The sequence below is a fragment of the Drosophila hydei genome, unplaced genomic scaffold (assembly GCF_003285905.1).
Source record: "Drosophila hydei strain 15085-1641.00,03,60 unplaced genomic scaffold, DhydRS2 tig00000001-arrow-pilon, whole genome shotgun sequence".
NCBI classification, from domain to species: domain Eukaryota; kingdom Metazoa; phylum Arthropoda; class Insecta; order Diptera; family Drosophilidae; genus Drosophila; species Drosophila hydei.
In genome coordinates, this window is record NW_022045643.1 from 8912327 (window position 1) to 8932172 (window position 19846).

At 38.3% G+C, this 19846-nt stretch overlaps 1 protein-coding gene across 1 annotated transcript; it reads left to right on the forward strand.

The window, feature by feature from the left end:
- The first annotated feature begins 17296 nt into the window (after positions 1-17296).
- On the forward strand, positions 17297-18582 carry LOC111603341 (protein terminus-like). Its single transcript, XM_023320878.2, has one exon. It carries the CDS (start codon positions 17332-17334, stop codon positions 18580-18582), a length of 1251 nt encoding a protein of 416 aa, XP_023176646.2. The 5' UTR covers positions 17297-17331.
- Positions 18583-19846: the final 1264 nt, after the last annotated feature.

The window sequence follows — 19846 nt, forward strand, 5'->3', positions numbered from 1 at the left end:
CGGGCACTCATAAAATACATACATATGCAGTTCTTCTACTCGCTCTCTCCCCCTCTCTCTCTCATAAGCAGTATTACTGGAGACTCCCAATGATAAGCCAAGCATCAGCATCACCCTCGTGTTTTCTTACTTATATAATTCAATACGACGAATTTTCAGCTCTAACCTTAAGATTAGCCCTAAGTTTTAAAAGTATTTTTAAAGGTGCATTTGCCGTTTAAATTTACTAGGCCTAAGACTTACTTCAACTACTGTGTAAATGTGCTTTTAAGTGTGACAAGAAATACAAGAATAAACCAATTATTAAATATCAACAGAAGAGTCAAAACTGATTGGAAACCAGAGGATGCAGCACAAAATTAACAACGTAATCCTATCAGGACAATAATCAAATCGTGGCACTCACGTCGTATACGCAACCGAAATGCAGCACAAAGGACAAATGCACTTTTATATGTGTATGTGTGCGTTGCGACTGCATTGGTCACGTTTTATATTTCACGGCATTTTACAAATTTGTCGCTTGGTCGTTCGCATTGCAGTGGCGCCGATTTCATTTCGGTTGTTGACTTTTAGCCAACACACGTTTCAGATTGTTTGGCCGCTGCTCATTGACTGGCTTTGTAGCTGACGTGCAGCTGGCCACAGAGCCCAGCTCATTGTCTGGCAAAGGATTGCCTCTCACTTATCTGCCAGCCGCGCCGCAAAGTGGTCTCGCCTTACGGTCACTCGGCACTGCGCCCAGCCATTGACAATGTCAATCAAAGGCGTTATTTAATTATACCGCAACTAAATCTGAATTAACGACCCGAAATGCACGCAATGCGAAATTTAATTAAACACAAATTAAACATAATTTTGCACAACTACTCGAACTGCACCTGAAAGCCTTTCGCTCGTGGCAAAAGTAATCAAATAATTGAAATCAGACTGCGACCGCATTGCGGCACTAAATGAGCAGCGCTTCGAGTGTGAGCAAATGAATTATACTTGAAGTTAATTTATTTCAATGCAGTTGACCCAACTCTTTCGAGTACTTTACGAAGGACTTGCATCAACTGCATTGATTTTAGTGATTCTACATACTTAGACAGACTATGACAGTTTCAATTTTAACTTTCCAGCTACTTTTACTGTTCTACATTGCTGGACTAGTTCCTAAAGTTTTAAAGTATCTTGAAAAGCTGCTAGTTTATAGTCAAACTATGTCCAGTTCTCTTATAAAATGAAGCCTTTATTAGCTATAACTCAGACATTTACTACTCTCTCTAAGTTTGTCATATATCGAATGAGCGTATTTTAGCACCTGTCAAACGAATGGAATTCGTCTATAAAGTAGCATATAAAAATCTTTTATCTTTAAATTTGAGATATCATTTAAATTTAACTGTTGAGCTGCCGAGATTTAACGAACAGTTTTAAGTCAATTCCAATGAAATTTAAGAAAATATATGTTCATCTTATTGATCGTAATGAGTTTGCACTCGATTAAGCGACTTTGGCTGTCGTGCTGTGCGCTCCCATAAACATATAATGATGTAGACTTAAAGACCTTTCAGAACTGTCGATGTATGCATAGCTAGAAGCATTCGTATGATAATCTATAAGTAACTAGGAGCGGCGCAATATGATCGAGCGAATGCGCTGTGAGAGCGAAAGAAGCATGGGAAGCAAGAAACATGAATGAAGGAAACGGAACCTATGACCACAATCTCTTTGCAAATCTAAATAGGTTAGGCCAAGTGCCGCTCTTAAATTCAATTATACTAATAATAATAATATAATAATATAATTCTATATATAATTCTATATATAATAATAATATAATTCATATACCATAATAATTCTATTATTTTATGTTTCAATGCTAATGAAGTAAAGCCTTTGAAGAACTACTAAAATATAACCTAACAAATATTATTTATAAATACTTTACAAAATAAATATATATAAAATTTTTTTTAAATGTTTCAACTTGCTTTTTTCCACGTTTCTCTCACATTTTTATCACTCACTGTATGCTGGCGCACCTCTACCTATAATCCACTAAAACAATATCTTAAACATGCTTTTGACCGTTTTTATAAAAATATATGCATTAAAAAATAAGTCACACGCGTTGAAAGTTATTCCCGAAGTGTGAAATGCAATTTGCCAGCGCATTCAGAAGTCAAAAGTAATAATAGAAAAGCCAAGATGCAATTTCTGGCGAAAAGGTAACTAACTGAAACAGAAAGAGCGCAACGAGCTGGTTTTTTGCAAATTTGTGCTGAAATTGTGTTGCACAGTTATTGAGCTGCCACGCGAGCTGCCCCATGCCACCTGGCTCAGCCCACACTGGCTGTTCGCGCAGCTGTAAACAAGTCCGCAATACACAGAAGTACGGCTTAGTCGATCCAGCGATATGTACATTTCCAAAGGTTTTACCCATATTTAAAGTAACATTTATTTTCGCTCCAGCAGCAGGTTGTTGCGCAGCCATGTTCCGTGGAGCGGGCTGCTGGAGGCGAAATCTTGCTGCAGACTTTGCGTGCTGGCACGCCGCAGCACATAAATCAATGGCAGCATTGGCAAAAGGCTGAGAGCCAAGTTTCTAAACTTGATTTAATGCCAGTGCACAGTCGAAGAAAATAATATAAAAAACGGGCTTTGCCGTACGCTGTAATAAGTATTGGAATCTCGACTTGAAAACCTTCGGCTTAAAAGCCTCTGCCACACTTCAAAGCTAACGACATAAATCAATGCAAAAAATTATTCATAAAAACGAACTTTTTTATTAACAGTGAACAGATATTCAAATAGTTTACCGTTGTTTATTATCAATATAATTTATATGCCAAAGAGTCTCTTTGCTTGAAAACGATTATAACGTGCTGAAATGCAAAGACTGCTAATTTAATATAATCTAAACAATTGAAGCTAAGTTTAGTCCGATATTAATATTTTTAGATTTACCTAAGCTTAATGGATGTGCCATATATCATATAAAGCATGTTTTTTAAGAGCTTTAGAGCTTTGAGTTGGCTTCTTTGATAATTATTTTTTATTGAGTTTGGTTCGACATTTCATTATGAATAGGCTCAGATCAGAGCAACGCTTGCAAATTGTTGAATGTTTTAAGCAAAATATTTTTTCTGTTTGTCAAACTAATCGCAACTTTTCAGATTGTTCCTCAAAGCTGAAATCATATTAAACATTGCAGTCATCAAATTTTCTATAAAATATATTACATTTCATTGATATTTAAAATATATTTTATTGTTGTATTCTGATTTAAACTTAGTCAACTCTAAAAAGAAAACCTCCATTAAATCTATTCATAGAGTAGCTTAAAGTTCATTCAACTGCTAAATTTCATATTTACTATAGAAAAGATAGTTTTTCTGATTTTTCACGCGCTTAATTTTCAGTTAATATATAAAGCAGCATATTAGTAATCTAACATATTTCGGATTCCTAGCTATTGAGATATAGTTAATTCCAATTTCCCAAATAGTTCCAAGCAGAGTTTATATATAATTTTTGGTCTAACTATAGAGGAGGTCAAGAGTATTTGGAGTGCAATAACAAAGTGAAAGCTACGATTTTCTCAATTTGCCACGCCCCTAAACTAATGCTAATATTTATGCTAGAACTAGAAATTTTCATTTCCCAGTAATATAAGCCAGAATAAACAGCAAGGCAAACAAATATACTTCATAAAATCAATCTACTCATTCCATTTCTCAAACTTAAATAAGTATAAATATATACAAAATTGCAAACTTGAAGTATATAAATATATTAAGCTCTCTCTCTCTCAAACATTCGTCACAACTCAGCTTTGATTATCCCAGTTTAGCTAACCTTTGTGCGACTGCACAAACAGCAATTGCTGCTCAAAATACAATTTGCAATTGCACATTGAAATCCTGCTGAGAGTCTGATATCTTTATAATGCACACACGCACCCACACACACTCGCACACACACACACACCCATACGCAAATTGAAAGCACTCAGCAACAACAACAAGTTGCAGAAAAAAATGATAAACATCTTTATACCGTGCCGAGTTGCACCCAAAAGTTTTGCCTGTCGTCGCCCACGCACGTAGTCAACGCATTTGGATTGCCTTTTTTTGGCCTTAACTCTGTTGGCTTTTTCGCCGAATTTCCATGCGAAAGGCAGAAAAATGTTTGCGCAGCCAAAGTCAAAGTGAAAGCAAAGCAAGAAGAAAGTTCAAGGAATAACAATAACAGAATTTCACGAATGTATTTAAAGGAAAATAAGGATTCTCCGCTCCTAACTGTAAATGGAATTAGAAGTTAGCCTGGCCAACAAATACTTGGACATCAATTACGGAAATTGTTTTGTGCCCACTGTCAAGTTATGAGCTCAGCTAAATGCCAATTTGCATGTGCAGCTGCTGCTGTGGACTCAGCCGGATAGCGACTGCTTCCTGCGGCTGCAGTTTTCTATGCAATTACAGCAAAGACGACTAACGAAACTTGTGTAATTGATATATGTGGTTGCATCTGGCAACTTTCTAATGGAGCTGCCTGACTGCGCCACGGCAGCAGCAGCAGCAGCAGCAGCAGCAGCAGCGCAGCCCTTATGGACTGCCCAGAAAAGTTGGTCAGTGCCCAGCGACGCAAAGTCTGTGGCTTGCGAAATTCGGAAAGCGCTTGATGCTAAAATTGTTGCTACGTGGCAGGAGATTGAAGTCTGACACAACTTGGATTACCCGGATAATTGCTTTCGAGGTGCGCCAGTCATAACCCAACTCAATTGCTTCAACGAGTGCTGCGTTTTCAGCGTGAGTATGATGCACATTTCGGAGTACTAGCTGAGCTGCATGTCGGAATTATGGTAAATCATTCGCAAGCCTTTAAAAGCGTTGCATAAGTAAATAATTTAGCTTATACTGTTTTTCCTCGTACTCCTACTATTTTAGTTCTGCTACTATTTGGTCGTCTCAGAAGAAGAATCAGTACGTATTCTTCTTTTGCTTACTTCTAGTATTATTTCTACTACTACTTCTACTAATTTTTCTACTACTACTTTTTATACTACCTTTTCTGCTACTACTTCTACTACTATTTCTACTACTATGTTTTATACTACCTCTTCTATTAGTACTTCTACTGATATTTTTTGTACTACTTTTTCTACTACTTTTTGTACTACTAATTTTTATACTACCTTTTCTACTACTACTTCTACTAATATTTTTACTACTAGTTTTTCTACATTTACTTCTACTGCCATTTCTACTACTACTTTTCTACTACTACTTCTACTACTACATTTTATACTACCTCTTCTATTACTACTTCTACTGATAATTTTTGTACTACCTTTTCTACTACTTTTTCTACCACTACTTCTACAGCTAATTTCTGCTACTAGTTCTACTACTTTTCTACTACTACTTCTAGTAGAGTAGTAGTCTTAATTATACTCTTAATACTACTTCTACTCCTACTTATCCTACTACTTCTTTTAGTAATTCTACTAGAACTTCTATTACTTACTCCTCTACAATTTCTATTAAAAGTATTATTACAACTTCTACAGTTTCAACTGATACTGATTCTATTACTAGTATCAATACTACTTATACTACTAACTCCGCTACTACTCCTATTATACGTAGTAAAAATAACATATTAAACTATTACATCAACTATTTCTACAACTACTTCAACGACAACACCTAGAATTGGTTTCAGTAAACCGCAGCACTTAATACACTTTAAGTTATAATCCCCAGCTATGCACCGTTGGCTCTGAATACCCTGCCCTTTAATGCACACCCCAGCATTCGCTTTGACATTCGCTTCGCATGCAGCTGAAAGATCAAAACATTTAAATGCCATTTCAATTATGTGCTCTACGGTCTGTGTAGTAGCTACAATAAACCTCCTGCTCCCTGTTCACCGTTTCGCTATTCCCTGCGCTCTGCCCATGCTGTCCGGGCGGGGTTTCCGGTTCGTTAGCAAAGTTCACGCACAAATTAACACGCAGCAAGTGCAACTTTTAGTCTTTATGGCTGCCAAAGTGCAAAGTACATAAAAACAAAACATAATTTCAAATTTCAAATTTTAATGAGCAAAGAGTTGACAACTTTCCAAAATGTGAAAAAGCTACTCGAAAAAATAAATATATATATTTAGATATATATGCAGTTGCAGACACAGTTTCCTATTCATTAATGCAATTTGATTACATTTATATTTTTATTCTTTGGCTCTTAAATTGCAATTTGCTGCGATTTCAAGCATGCAAAACTTTCTGAACGGCATTCGCTAGTTGAAATGCCCTTAATATAGATGTGCAGGCAGTCAAAGTTCATTGGCTTGCCTGCACTTAACAGCTTTTTAAGTGTATGTCCACTGGCAGGGGCTACTACTGCTATGTCATGAAGCAGGTGACACATTGAATAAATATTAATATATAAATTCGAATATGAGCAGGACCAAGCACTTGTAACTTGACAAGTCAATAGGGACTTGAGACTTCCTTAGAACTATCGACACTTTCATGCAGAGCGAAGCACGAAGGGATAGACAGGACGAAGTTGACTAGGCTTTGGATGCTGCACTCTGTGGTGTTGACTGCGATTTCTTCTTCATTAATGTGTGGAAAAGTTCACTTTCAGCTTAAAGCACAATTTGCTGAGGACAGAATCGAAGTGTTCCTTAAATAACTATATAGAGAAGCCATGATGATGAGTGTTTAGCAGAGAGTTGCACTTGACAGATGAGTTATGCAAGTAACGCAGACAATTAGACAGCGCAGCTGAGCTCTAGCTTCAGGCTAATGTATGTATTCATGTTGCAGGCTGCCTCAAGGATGGTGCTTGTCTGCTGCAGAATAGTGACTGACTACTTGCAACTTAAGTCTAGACTGATTTGTTCCATATTCTTTTCTATTCCACAATATTGCAGGCTCTTTAGATGCCTCTGCGCCTCGGATGATGTAATCCTTTCAGCATTCGCCTGTTGTTATTGGAAGCTGTCAGTCTAGCCCCATATCCGCAGCTGCAGTTGCCTGAGCTAATGAGTACAAATTTTCTATGCTCATTTGAACGGAGGCATAAGAGAAGTAAAAGGCTTTAAATATTTAAATATATAAATAATTTACTGTCATCATAGAATTATTTTCAGTTCAACTTTTCTTCTACTCAAGGCTCACATTTAATCATCAGCTAGCGATAAGGGTATTCGCCCTTCGCCATTCTATACATAGCATTGCTCGCCTTTTACCAACCACTGCAGGGCGCGCACAAAGATTTTTATAATCAACATTTTTATTCCATTCATTTATGCCAGAGCCGCAAAAGCTTTTGCTGCCTTAAAATGTTAATTGGACGCTGAAATGGGGAATTACTCAAAAGTGCAGTGCAAAAGAAAAGTAAAAAAATATACACATATATAAGTATATATAAAGCTGCATATATGTATGCCTAGGCACAGGTTGCCGTCGTCGTGAGCAGCCGGAAAAAATGTCAGTTGGCTGGCAGCCAGCGCTAAGACAAGCTTCCGGCATAGACTCTGACGTCGAGGGAGCAAACATCAACAACTTTCATTCCATTATGCATAAATTATGGAATAACGCGCAAAATGTATGAAAATAAACGTCAGTAACTTTTTCATAATGCCACGCAGTGGGTATTTAGCTCGGGCCCTGCGCCAGCAAAAATTAATAAAGCCATACATGTGGCTACAGTTTAATTGAAATAGAGAAAGAGCGGGAAAGGGAGTTTAGTTGCGTCTTTAATCTTTCAAATTAATTATTCGGTATGAGCATTGGAATGGCAATTAAACATGGACACAAATGAATTGTTTATGCTCGATTTAATCGCATTCTCATACGCAACGCATTCAACGAATTAGCCTGCATCTCCAGTGAATGCTTTCTTCAATTAAATCAGGTCACGTGCCGCAGCCAGGCAACCGGGTTGGGCAGTCGGAGCCCAGTCGCAATGGCGTCGGCTTTTCCGCCAAGTCAATGCTGCAATTTGTAGCCAAAATGTGTTTGCCGGAAAATCGTTTTAGCTGGAGCATCACAGACGGCGAGGGCTGGCAGAGTATGAGAGCCAAAGAGAAATATACTACTTCCGCCTTGTGATTTTATGGCTAGCAGTATGCTCTCTATTATAAATCAGAAATACTTTGCCACAGATCAAGATGATAAGTGAGTTTGCATGAGAAAAACAATATCAATATAAAAGTTATGAGAGGTGATGCAGAGAGAGAATTTCAAGTGAAGCCAAGAGGGTGCCTAATGAGAGAGCAAATTCAAGAGGGAGATAATGGGCGGCAAAGGCTGAAGAGTGCAGTTCTAATAAAATAATGGTAAGTGATGTAAGAAGTGAAACACAGAGTGAATTCTGACTGGAGTCAAGAGTGCTTAAGGCAGGGAAGGGAAACATCACGAAATTAGGAAATATTTGGGTATCAATAATTTCAATACTTATTTTATTAGTTCCTATTGTTTCTGTTTTTCATATTTAGCTCAGACACACAAACTTGTTTGAATTATATTTTTTTAAATATTTTCATAAATATTTCAATAACGTATACTTGACTTAATGTAACAGGCAGTGAGTGGCAGACATAAGAAAATCCTGAAGAGCTAGCTCCAAGTAGATCTAGACCTCTCTGCTTGTCTGTCATTTTGGATGTCCATCTATTTGTCTGTTTTTCTGCCAAGGGCTGATCATACAGATTGGGCAATGAACTGCAGCCTCTGCAACGAAGCTACCATTGAGGGAATAAGTTCATAGCGCTGTATCTTCCGTCTTTAAGTAGCATTGGATTAAGGCATTGCTTGAATTCTCATTTTTGATAGTTTATACAGTTGACAGCGAATAATTGGTTAATTTGTATGAAATTGTCCTCAGATGCCTTAGCAGCAAAAGGTTTACTTTTTTATTCTTCTATCGTAAAAGAAGTTTGTTGTTAAATAATTTAGATCGATTGAATTCGCTTTGAAATTATAATTGACTTTTGCCTGCGTCACATGTTTCTATAAAAAAAAATTTTAATTTGATGTAAAGATTCTCTAAAGACATATGTATATAAGTAATACTAATAATAATACTTAATACTTATTAATACCCTCCACAATTGATCTCTAACTGGAGTAGTGTTTAGCATATTCGAATATTGCTCAAGGAATCTACTCAGCAGTCATATTTGATTAGCTCAGTCTTACTTGCTTTGATGATTACATGATATTTTCTATAAATATATATGAGATATACACATATACAAATAATAGATATATGTATTAAAATATTTCAGAATATATTAAGCTAAATTATAAATAAATTAGAGCAAGCATTCTAACTAAAGCTGCCAATCCAAATATATGAATTATAAGGAAATTCAGTTGAATTGAACTGAACTGAACTGAACTGTTTTCTAATTAATTAGTTGTGATTGGCAGCTTTAGCTTCTTTAGTAATTATTTTGGCTTACGAATCAGTTCCAAATAAACATATAAATTCATTTTAGTAAATCATTTTTAATAAAAACCCATTTGAATTGAAATTTCTGTTTCAAATCAATTCAAAGGAGTCTTCGCCATAAACCGGCAATCAATATAATTGCAGCCACAAAGTGCAACAACCAAAGGGAAATGCGTCCTGCATTTGGCAACTACTATAGTAAAATCAATGAAATTTTCATTTGGCGAACTGATGCTAAATCAGTCAGTTACAGACAAGTAGATGCCATTATGAATGAAAATTGCATTCAGCGCTCGCCGACTGTTTAATCAGATTTAAATACCGCTAAAATATGCTTTAAGGGACTTACCATCTGGTAATGACGACAGAAGAGAAATTTCAAAAAACTTAATGGAAAGGCAAACAAATTTTAATTCGATTTCTTGCGCTGACGAAACGTGACAGCTGTAATTCAATTTTACGATTGATCTTAATTTAAATTTAATGAGAGCCGAAGAGGAAAAAACAGAATTCACTGCATTAATGAAAATCAAGGCAAAGCCTTACAAGACTAAAGGATTATCTTTTGCAGATAAAAGAAATGAAATTCGCAAAAGAAAAGTCGAGCAAAAGGTGCGCCATGAATGTTAGGTAAATGAGCAGCAGCAGCAGCAGCTGCTGCAGAGCAGAGAAAGTAGTAGTCAAAGCGCACTTAACAACGTAAGCAAAAGCTAAGCTGATTAATGAGCAGGCAAAAAGGTAGCAAACTCTAAGGAATGAGCGTAAAGAATGCTCAAATTAAGTGCTTAAATTTCTTCATTTACAACTATAGCAGTAAGAATGCTCTAGCTGGGAGTGCCCGACTAGCATATACCCCGAACCCTGCCCCAAAATGTTATTTCAACATTTTTTAAAATATTTGCAATGCTATGCATAAATTTGTGGGCTTCCTCATACGCATTCTCTTCTATATAATTAATATTAAGTAACTTTGGTTCTAGGTACATGAAGTATATGAACTTCATACTCTGAGCATTAATTATGATATTCCTATTATGATTATGATATTTACTTTGACTAAAGTGTTTATTTTATGAAACTGGGTTTTTTCCAGAATGATGGAGCATATAGTTAGATAAATCACATCAAAATATTTTAAAAATATGTCATGTATACAGTCATATATCAGGCAACTCATATGAGCCAAAGCTTGCGGGCTTTAGTAAACAATCAAGCACTTGCAATAGCATTCACATAAGTGAAAAGCGTGAGAACGGCTAATCAGCATTTCAGCATGAGCAAATTCTTCCAATATTATTGTATCACAAAAATTCTCCAACACACAGAGAACTAACTAATCATAATCTTAATGCCGACAATTAAAACGATTTTCCATTTCAAATAAAGACTTAGAACTCGACGTACTCAAACATACAAAAGTAATTTTTATTTAAATAAAAACAAATATAAATATCTATATATAAATATCCAATATTAAGACACACAGACAGGGAGACAGTCAACTGAGCGAATAAACAGACAAAACTCAGATCATTAAGATTAATAAATAGGATAAATGTTACCTTAGAGAATTTCATTTTCTCTACTCTGAAGCCATTTAAAATAAACTTTAAAATTGTAAAACTTAAGATGAAACAATAAAAGGAAATTTAAATATAAAAATATATATTACTAAATGGTTGCTTTAATTAAATTAAATCAAACGGCTATGGATAAGAGATAATGGTACAATATATATGTAAAGCGCAAACCCCTAGCCATATTTACATTAAATTACAAATTAAATTTGAGCCACAGTTCAACAGTCTGGCAAACGTATATAGCATATATAACGAGACCAAAAAGAGATAAACAGGCAGCAGTTTGTCCAGTGCTCATGTTCATATAAAATGTATTTCAATTAAAGCTTATAAATTAAATACACTTTACGTTCTTCCGTCTCAGCTTCAAGCTCAGCCTCAGCCTCAGCGTTGACCTTCATGGTCTGCATAAATAATGGATGCCCTGCTTGGCCGAGGGCCGATAGTCAGGAGCAGCCTCCTCAGCCAATTCCGATGCTAACAAATTATGCAATAAATTAACAAGAATAAGCTAGTGGCTGAGATATAAATAAGATTTCTATTATAAAGCAATGAATACGAACCGAATGTTGCATAAAACAGTTTAAATTCTCCATAAAACTGAATTTATCATTTGTTTATTAAGTCTTACACTCGCACTTGTCATCAAAAACAAAAACTGTTTACTTTAATATAGAGTGAGCTCTCTCACAGGCAAACCTAATGACATCATCATCAACACCATCAACTTGCAGCAGCTGTCAAACGAGCCTGACGAGTGACTCAATCTTTGAGTGACAGCCAAACCGTTTGCTCGAATCTTTTAATTGCTGTGTCAGCATGTCTGAGCTATGCCCTGCAGGCCAGCTGGAAATGGGGTATATGCAGTAGCAGTTGTCAAAGGAGGAATATAGACCAGAGCAAGAATTTGGATACATCTTTACAGATAGAACTAGTGGAATAGTAAAAGGTCTTATTGAATTTTGAGCGAGTATTAGGCAGTCGATGGCACTGTCAATTTGTAATTAATTTCCTTCACCTGAAAGTCAAGCTAAGTCTTAATAAAAAATTGGCTGGTTTCACGTTCCTTCTGCTGGCTTCATCTGCAGTATGCCCTACAATCCACGTATAAGTGGGTATGTGCAGTTACCAGTTTTAAATATGAAAAGTTACAAAATCTAGACTAGAATATTACACGTAATATATGCCTGGTTATGCTCGACTGTGAACAAGCATTAACTAGTCAGCTATACTCATTTTCAGTTCGACTGAACCCAAGCAAAAGTGGGGTCTATACAGTTGCTGTTATCGCCACTGAATATAGAATATATATAGTCAAGAAATACTATAATAATAATAAATACTTTAAGTAAAACAGCTAAAGCAGTCACTAGACTGTGAGCGAGTATTAGACAGTCAGAGCTACCCTATGACTTAAGTTTGTTGTTATTCTCACTAAATATAAAGAACAATCTGGAACATGACTGTGAACGAGCATTGGCAAGTTGGTAGCACACTATTTCAGCTTGTCTGTACTGTGGTATACCCTACAAGCCGCACATAAATGGGTATATGCCGTGACATGTCTACAATATGAAGAAGGAAATCGAAAATAAGTTGAATAGAACATGTTCAGATGTTCTTGAACTGCAAACCAGCTCAGGCAAGCTGGCTCAGCTGCAATATGCCCTGCAAACTAAGTTCTGGAGGGGTATATGCTGCTAATTTGCATAAATATGAAAGCGATATATAATAAATAAATAATAAATATGCTCAATCATTTAACTGTTCTCGGCAGTCGACTTAGTCAAATTAGAATACTCCAAGGCTCAAGTAAAAAATGTTAGAGTTATTTCAAATGAAAGGCAACTCTATAAAATCAATATCTTTCAAGGAATATCCTTATTTAAGGCCGAGCTATGAACGAGTATTGAGCAGTCAGTCGCCGCCGTCTGCAGCGCTCTCTTTTGTTTTGGCCATGCAGTCAGTTGCATACAGAAGAGGGCGCAAATATGTTGACCTTGCTGAAAAGTGAAAGCCAAATTTGCATAATTCGCCAGCAACATGCAAAGTGCAAGCGAATGCAATGGACGGGGGTGGGCGCAGCCCAGTTTTAGCCGGGCTTTTAAAGCCGAGCAGAGAATATAGTTCTCTCGCTTAACCTGCTGACAAATTGTGGCCCAAGCGAGCTGTCAGCCCTTGCCACGGTAGCTCGTGCTTACCTCAGTCTGTGGCACGTCTGTAGATTGCTCAAATTACGCATGCAAACGACTAAGACAAAGGCGTTGCCATTGACGACTTGCGCCATTGAGACAGACAAAGTTTTCTTTTACGACAGTATCTGCCAGCAGACGCCCACAATGGCAGCTAAACTCCAACTTGCTCTTGTTTTGTTTCTTTTTTCCTCACTTTAGCTGTTGCAGTTGCTGTATGAAAAGTGCAACAGCAGCCAGTCACAGCTTCTGCCAGCCATGTAGGCTACAGCCTGGGCGCACTATAAAAGTAGAGAAAGTGGCGAAGTGGAAAAGTTTGCGCAGCATTAAATTAAAGCGGCTTACAAAGTAGCATGCAAATGGTATGAAAATTGGCGCTGTTCGACAAAATTACATTTTAAGTTATCTGAGAGGAAGGAGCTGAATGCAAGCATCACATAAAAAATTCATGAGGAACAGCAAACGTCGTTAACTAGCTGATTGAAAGCTTAACTCATTATTGAAATTTACTAATTATATTCTCTACAAATTGTATTGCTATGCAAAGGTAGGCAGCAGAAGCAAGAAAACTTGAGACTATTAAACATTTTTGGTTTCAAATAAATTTAAGTTTCTTCATAAGAGATACAAATAAAGCAAGGAAACTTGAAAAGAAAGGGAAAGGATTCCTAAATAAGTATTCTATATTAGGTCGCTTGTAGCTAACAGCATTTTGAATGCAGCTTGAATTTTGTAGTTTATAATACTAATTAATCTCTTTTTAAGAGTCGGCAAATTATCGTTTGTGCCAGACCATCTTACTCAGACGAGTCAGTGCTGCTGTCACTGGGTCGCTGTTGCTCAGAAGAAGCAAACAACGTTGATCCTGGTTACCCTGGATTGAAGACTTAATACACAAGCAATCAACAACATATCACTACAAATTGTACTTCCGTCCTGCCAAAAGACGAACAAGCTGGAACACCAATTTCCAAAAATATTCCTAATCATGAACATCATCGTTCTGTTAGCACTTAAAGTCCATTAAATCGTAATATTCTATTTATGTAATGGTGTTTTGTTGATCCTCACTTCAAGTGCCACAATTCTATGTATTAATCCATATATGTGCGCCTTCGATAAAAATGGACTTCATCATTATGAACGCTATAAAATGGACAAAGTGCATGATAAGCTTGACAAACAGAGACACTATTTTGATTAGAAACTTCAATAATTTGCAAATGTTGTCCTGGTATAATAAAATGTCAAACCAAACTCAACAAAAATCAACTATAAGCTGTTAAATGAGTCGTTAAATAAGTCAGTAATACAAACTTAGAGCTGTGTAACTCTAAAAAACAACTTTTATAATATAGGCATTTAAGAGAAATTTCTGACATAAAATTAATAAAAATAAAATTAAATAAAATAAACATGTTGGGGCGACATATAACCAATCTGCAGCCTAGCTCAGTTCCACAAATGGCTCATAGCAGACTTTATCAAATTTGTTTCACATTTGTCTATGCCCTTAATGCGAAGATTTGAAAATCCATCTGACAATGACCTAAGCTCCAGGCGTAATAGAGAGAACACAGTTTAACGCCTCTTCACATCGCTAGCTTTCAGCATAGTTTCCCAAGCAGCTGTTCACAGGGTCAACGTGCAGCTCCTAACAGCCAGCGCCTTGCTGTAAAGGAGACGCCACAAAGAGCTAAAAAACATTGTGAGTAAGAGCAAAAAATGTCAATACATTGAGCAGACGATAAAAAACTAAGTAGAAACCTGGGCCGTGCTGGCGCTGTCTTTGCGTTGCTTGCAGTTTTTTATGAGTCAGCTGCACACCTGGCTGCATGCCACCAGCGACATATAACCTGTCGATTATATGAACCAGCACTGAGCCCTTAAGCAGCTTGGCACTCGGTACAGCTTCATAGCAGTAGATAAATATAGAATATAGTCTGTCAGGCAGATGCTGCGATTAAACATTCTATGATGGAGCGCTGTGGCACTGTGGCACTGGTTGCTGCCACAAAACCTCCATCAACCTGCCACATACGATTCGTTGTTTGCGCTAGCGTGATTTATATTCCATTTGATTGCTGAGGTGTTGGCTGTGTTTGTTGTTTGGCATTCGATTGCAACTAGTAAATGGCAAATACCGCTTTCGCACTTAGCTCAGCTTTGATGCTGAATGATTCAATGCCTGCAGCAGCTGCAGGCTGCCAAAAGGACAGCGACTGCCTTTGAAAGTTTGCCATTTACCCCCAAGCTGACACTTTGACCCGGTTCTTCTTTCTCTGCTCCTTGTATCGTATTTATTTAAAAGATTTCTGTGCTTCAGTCAGTCAACTGTTGGCATAGTTGGCGGCAGCTTTTCACCTCGCTGCATTTGGCAGCTACTGCATCTCTCCCTCTCTCTGACGCTGCACTGCCTTAATTAAGTTTTGCGCCCTCTGCTCTATGGCATTGTTTACTCGAGCATCCTTTGCCAAAAATAATGCCGTAAATAAAACTGAGCAAAAAATGGGCAACGCGGAACTTTGAATATTCATTCGAACAATGCTGCACTTGGTTTTTGTAAAAAAAATTATATTTAGCGGGCGATAAAACAGACTTAAATAAGATATTCTCTACTAGGTTTTGTCTATATGCTAAATACTTAAATTAAAATTTCATATATGCTATTTAGATTTAAATCAAAGTGGAGCTTAGCTAAACGTTAAATTTTTTTGGCATGTGGATTAAAGTCTTAGGCAAGCTTATTATGATATAGAAACTAATCGAAATGAGAGAATGAGAGTCTGATATGACCGACTGCATAATACTCGTCCTTTCATATTTTCAGATTGTCTATTAAGCTGCTTTATAGTTATTCAGCTGCAAAGCTTGATGATGATGAACTGTGAAGCATTAAGATAAATGATATCTGTACAGCCTTGGGCACAGTCTAAATGGTTTTTGATCGTTAGGCATTGTCTAAATATTATTTTTGTTCTATCTATTGAGAAGGCCAACAAAGGGGTAACTAGCTATAAAACTTTGCTAGATATTTTTTAAAAATATCTAAGCTGTCTCTCTTAGCTCTCTTAGCCTTCAATGCCAACGCCTTTATCTTCAAGTGGTTTGCGAGAGGGCATATAGCAACTTAGGACCAACCGCAACATACCAAACGATCGAGATACTCAACATGAGTCCCACTTGCCTCCAATTCCATTTAGTAGTAGCAGAGAAAAGATGCTTTGCTCTATATGAAGACTGTACCTAGTTGATAATAAATTGCAATGAAAGGCATCGCTCTTGATCACAACAATCTAACTCAGGCAAAGACTTGAGCAAATATATTTAACCGAGTGAAAGAAAGCAAACTTGAGCCAAAGCAACTTTAATACTCCATTATATTACAGCTTTAAGTAGCATATAATTGCCACAGTTAATTTCTCAAGCACTCGTTTAATGGTGCAGCTGGCTTTAACAGCCGCCAGGCAGTCAAAGCAAAGCCGCAGCCAGACAATGAAGCGTTGAAAAAATAGCGAAAAAGGAAATTAAGTGACTGCAGCGCGCCCTGTTTGCCATGTCGCCCAACAAGGCTCTTGGCTGGCCACTGTGGCACGCCATTGTCGCGTCACTTGCCACACGGTGGCCATTGTCCATTTTGTTTGCGCTCAGACAGCTGGCAGCATCAGCAGCAGCAGGCAAACAACAATGGAGTTGCTGAATGCTTGGAAATGAGTGAGGGCATGGCTCCGTGTTTCGTGGTCGACAGATGCAAATTGAGGCAAGCAGCAGGCAAACAAGTTGAGCTAACCAATTTTAGAGAGTCTTAACTAGTTTACACCCTTCAACTCGAAAGGCGTACACAAATCTGAGAGAGGCTGAGCTTTAGCATTTTTATGGCATCGAACAACTGTTGAGGCCTGCTGCACGGATTACCAACCATAAAGCTACCCTAATAGGTCAGTAGAAACGCAGCTGCTGCACAGCTGGGCTACCTGTGGCAGGCGCCTACCTGTATGCACCCATACTTAAGCGCACTGCCTGCACTCAGGGCATATCAGTCATCTCAGCGACTTTGTCACAGTCACAGCCACAGCAAACGCATCGAGTCTTATCAACATGTACGAGGAGGAGTCAATTTCAAGCTTTGTGTTCAGCAACGAGGGCGATCAGCAAACGTTTCATCATCAGTGGCGCGTGGAGGGGCAGTTGCATGAGTGCAGCACCTGCCGCAGCAGCATCGATGCCGACGAGCCGCCCAGCCAGCATTGGCTGCGCCGTGGCGAGCAGCTGCAGCCGCAGCTCACTAAGCAGCAGCAAGCTGTCCTGGACATCATAGAGGCGCGTCAGCTGGAGACCTTCTTCTTTTGCGACGAGAGTGCACAGCAGAAGCTGGACGACTTCCTGGCCGAGACGTGCAGCTCAGCAGTGCCCGAGCTGCTGCGCTGGATGTTTCACAATGGCACGCAGTGCCTGGAGTTCCATGTGGCATGCTATGTGCTGGTACAGAACCAGGTGCACATCTGCCAGAGCGGCACAGTGCTCGTCCAGCATCACTATGACATTGAGGAATGCGTGAGCGTTGTCTACGAGCTGCTCACACAGCGCATACAGAACTATCTCCGCAGCAGCCACGATGTCGGCCTCGATGAGTGCAGCATTACACGCATACGCGTTCAGCTGAAACGCAAACGCGCTGAGAGTGACACAATGAATTTGACCAGCTTGCCCCTGCCCCTGCAGCTCAGCCAGGCGACGTCGGGCCACAGCGGCACCAGCGAGTCGGACTTGGCCAGCCTGCGGGCGGCCTATGTGAAGCATCAGCGCGAATGCAATGGCTACTTTCCGCCCAACATGCGTGTCAATCTGTACGGCCTGCAGCAGTGTCAGACCACCAAGGAGTTGTATGTGGTGCCGTATCACATCAGCGAGACGCTGCAGCAGCGGCCCAACAAGAATTTTCTCATACTGAACGATATTATGGGCCAGTTCCAGCGACTGCATGAGCTGCACACTCCCATCGGCCCCATTCGCAGCCGCTCTCGCCCCTACACGTGTCGGCGGTGTCGAGCGCAGTTCAAGCAGCGCAGCCGTCTGCACATCCATCAGCAATTGCGCTGTGGCCAGGATTTCAGCTTGGACAGCATTCATCCCGACATCGTCGAGGTCTACGAGCAGTGCCTGCCCGTTTCACGCAGCGCCTCCCAATACACCTGCTACGGCGCCACCAGGCCCAAGACGGTCATCCGGAAAGGCCAATTTGTACCCATCGAGTGCGACTGGCGCCGCAAGAGCTCCGTCCAGGTGCAGCACGGCCCCTGCGTGGTCATCAGCAATGCCCAGCTTAGTAGTCCCTGTAAATATCTATAGCTAAGACAATTTTCAATAAATTTATACAAATTTAAGCAAATCATGTTCTGCCAATTTATTTGTGAAAGAAATCTTACAGATGATACTGAGCGTAGAGCTAAGTAGCAACCGAAGCAGCAGACTTAGAGAGATAGTAAAATGTATCCTCAAAGAATTTTAAATCATTCATTAGCATTTTCACAGCTTCCATAGGACAGTTAGAGATTAAAAAACAGTGTGATGTCAGCAGAGACCAGTAAACATCCAAGAGCAGATATTTAGTAGTTTTTTTTTACTGGTAAACATTTTGTGTAGCAGATTTGGAGCATTAACTTTCATTTACAGATCTTCCGTGGTTTAAGAATTAGTTAATAAATTCACTTGATACTGAATTTTTTGGAACTATGCATGACTCAAGCTCGCTTAAATCAGCTTTTTCGAAAAATTCCAAGACTATAAAACTGTGCTCTGAATCAATGTGCTTCCATCCTAAAATTAAATACTTAATACTATTTAAACATCTAGTTAATAAAGGCAAATGTAGTACTTTGGTTATAAATGTAGCCTTTATTTAGAACTATTGTCTAACATTATTCAAAAATCAATGACAACACTTTAATTATATGCAACAACAAATGGAGAGTTCTAGATCTTTAAGCTATCAATTGAATTAGTCAATCAGTCTATTGCTCTGTTCACTATTATCAGTTGCCCAATCAATTGCTGAGGCAGTTAACATATTCTTCGATTAGTCTGTTAGTCATTAAGTTCAGTCCCGCAACAATTTCATGCTAATGTCTACACTGCCTTTTGGCAGCTACTTCAGCTGGCTAACAACATATACAAAACTTTAATCTAAAAGCTGCAAAAATTCTTTAAGTATTTTTAAATTTAGTTTTGGTTTTCTTTGTCGCTTACTTTTACTTCAGTCGACTAAAGTCAGTCAAGCATTCAACTAATCAATTGTTATTCTTCAAGTTATAAACGTATTCAGTCAGTTAGACTGAGTTAGTTATTCAGGCATTCAGTCAGTTAGTCAATTAGTAAGTCAATCAGTTAGTGAAGCAATCTATCAATCAGTCAGTCCGACCAAGTCAACTCATCCATTAGGCAGTTAGTTAACTATTCAATTATTCCTGAGTTCAAGTAATTCCATTTTCAATATAATATGATCAATATTTGCTTAATTTCCGCTTGAATAAGGCAAGCTATAGGGTATACAATTAACAATACTCCAAATAGGGCACATCAACTGCAGGCAGAACAATCGAAAGCGTTCTCAGTA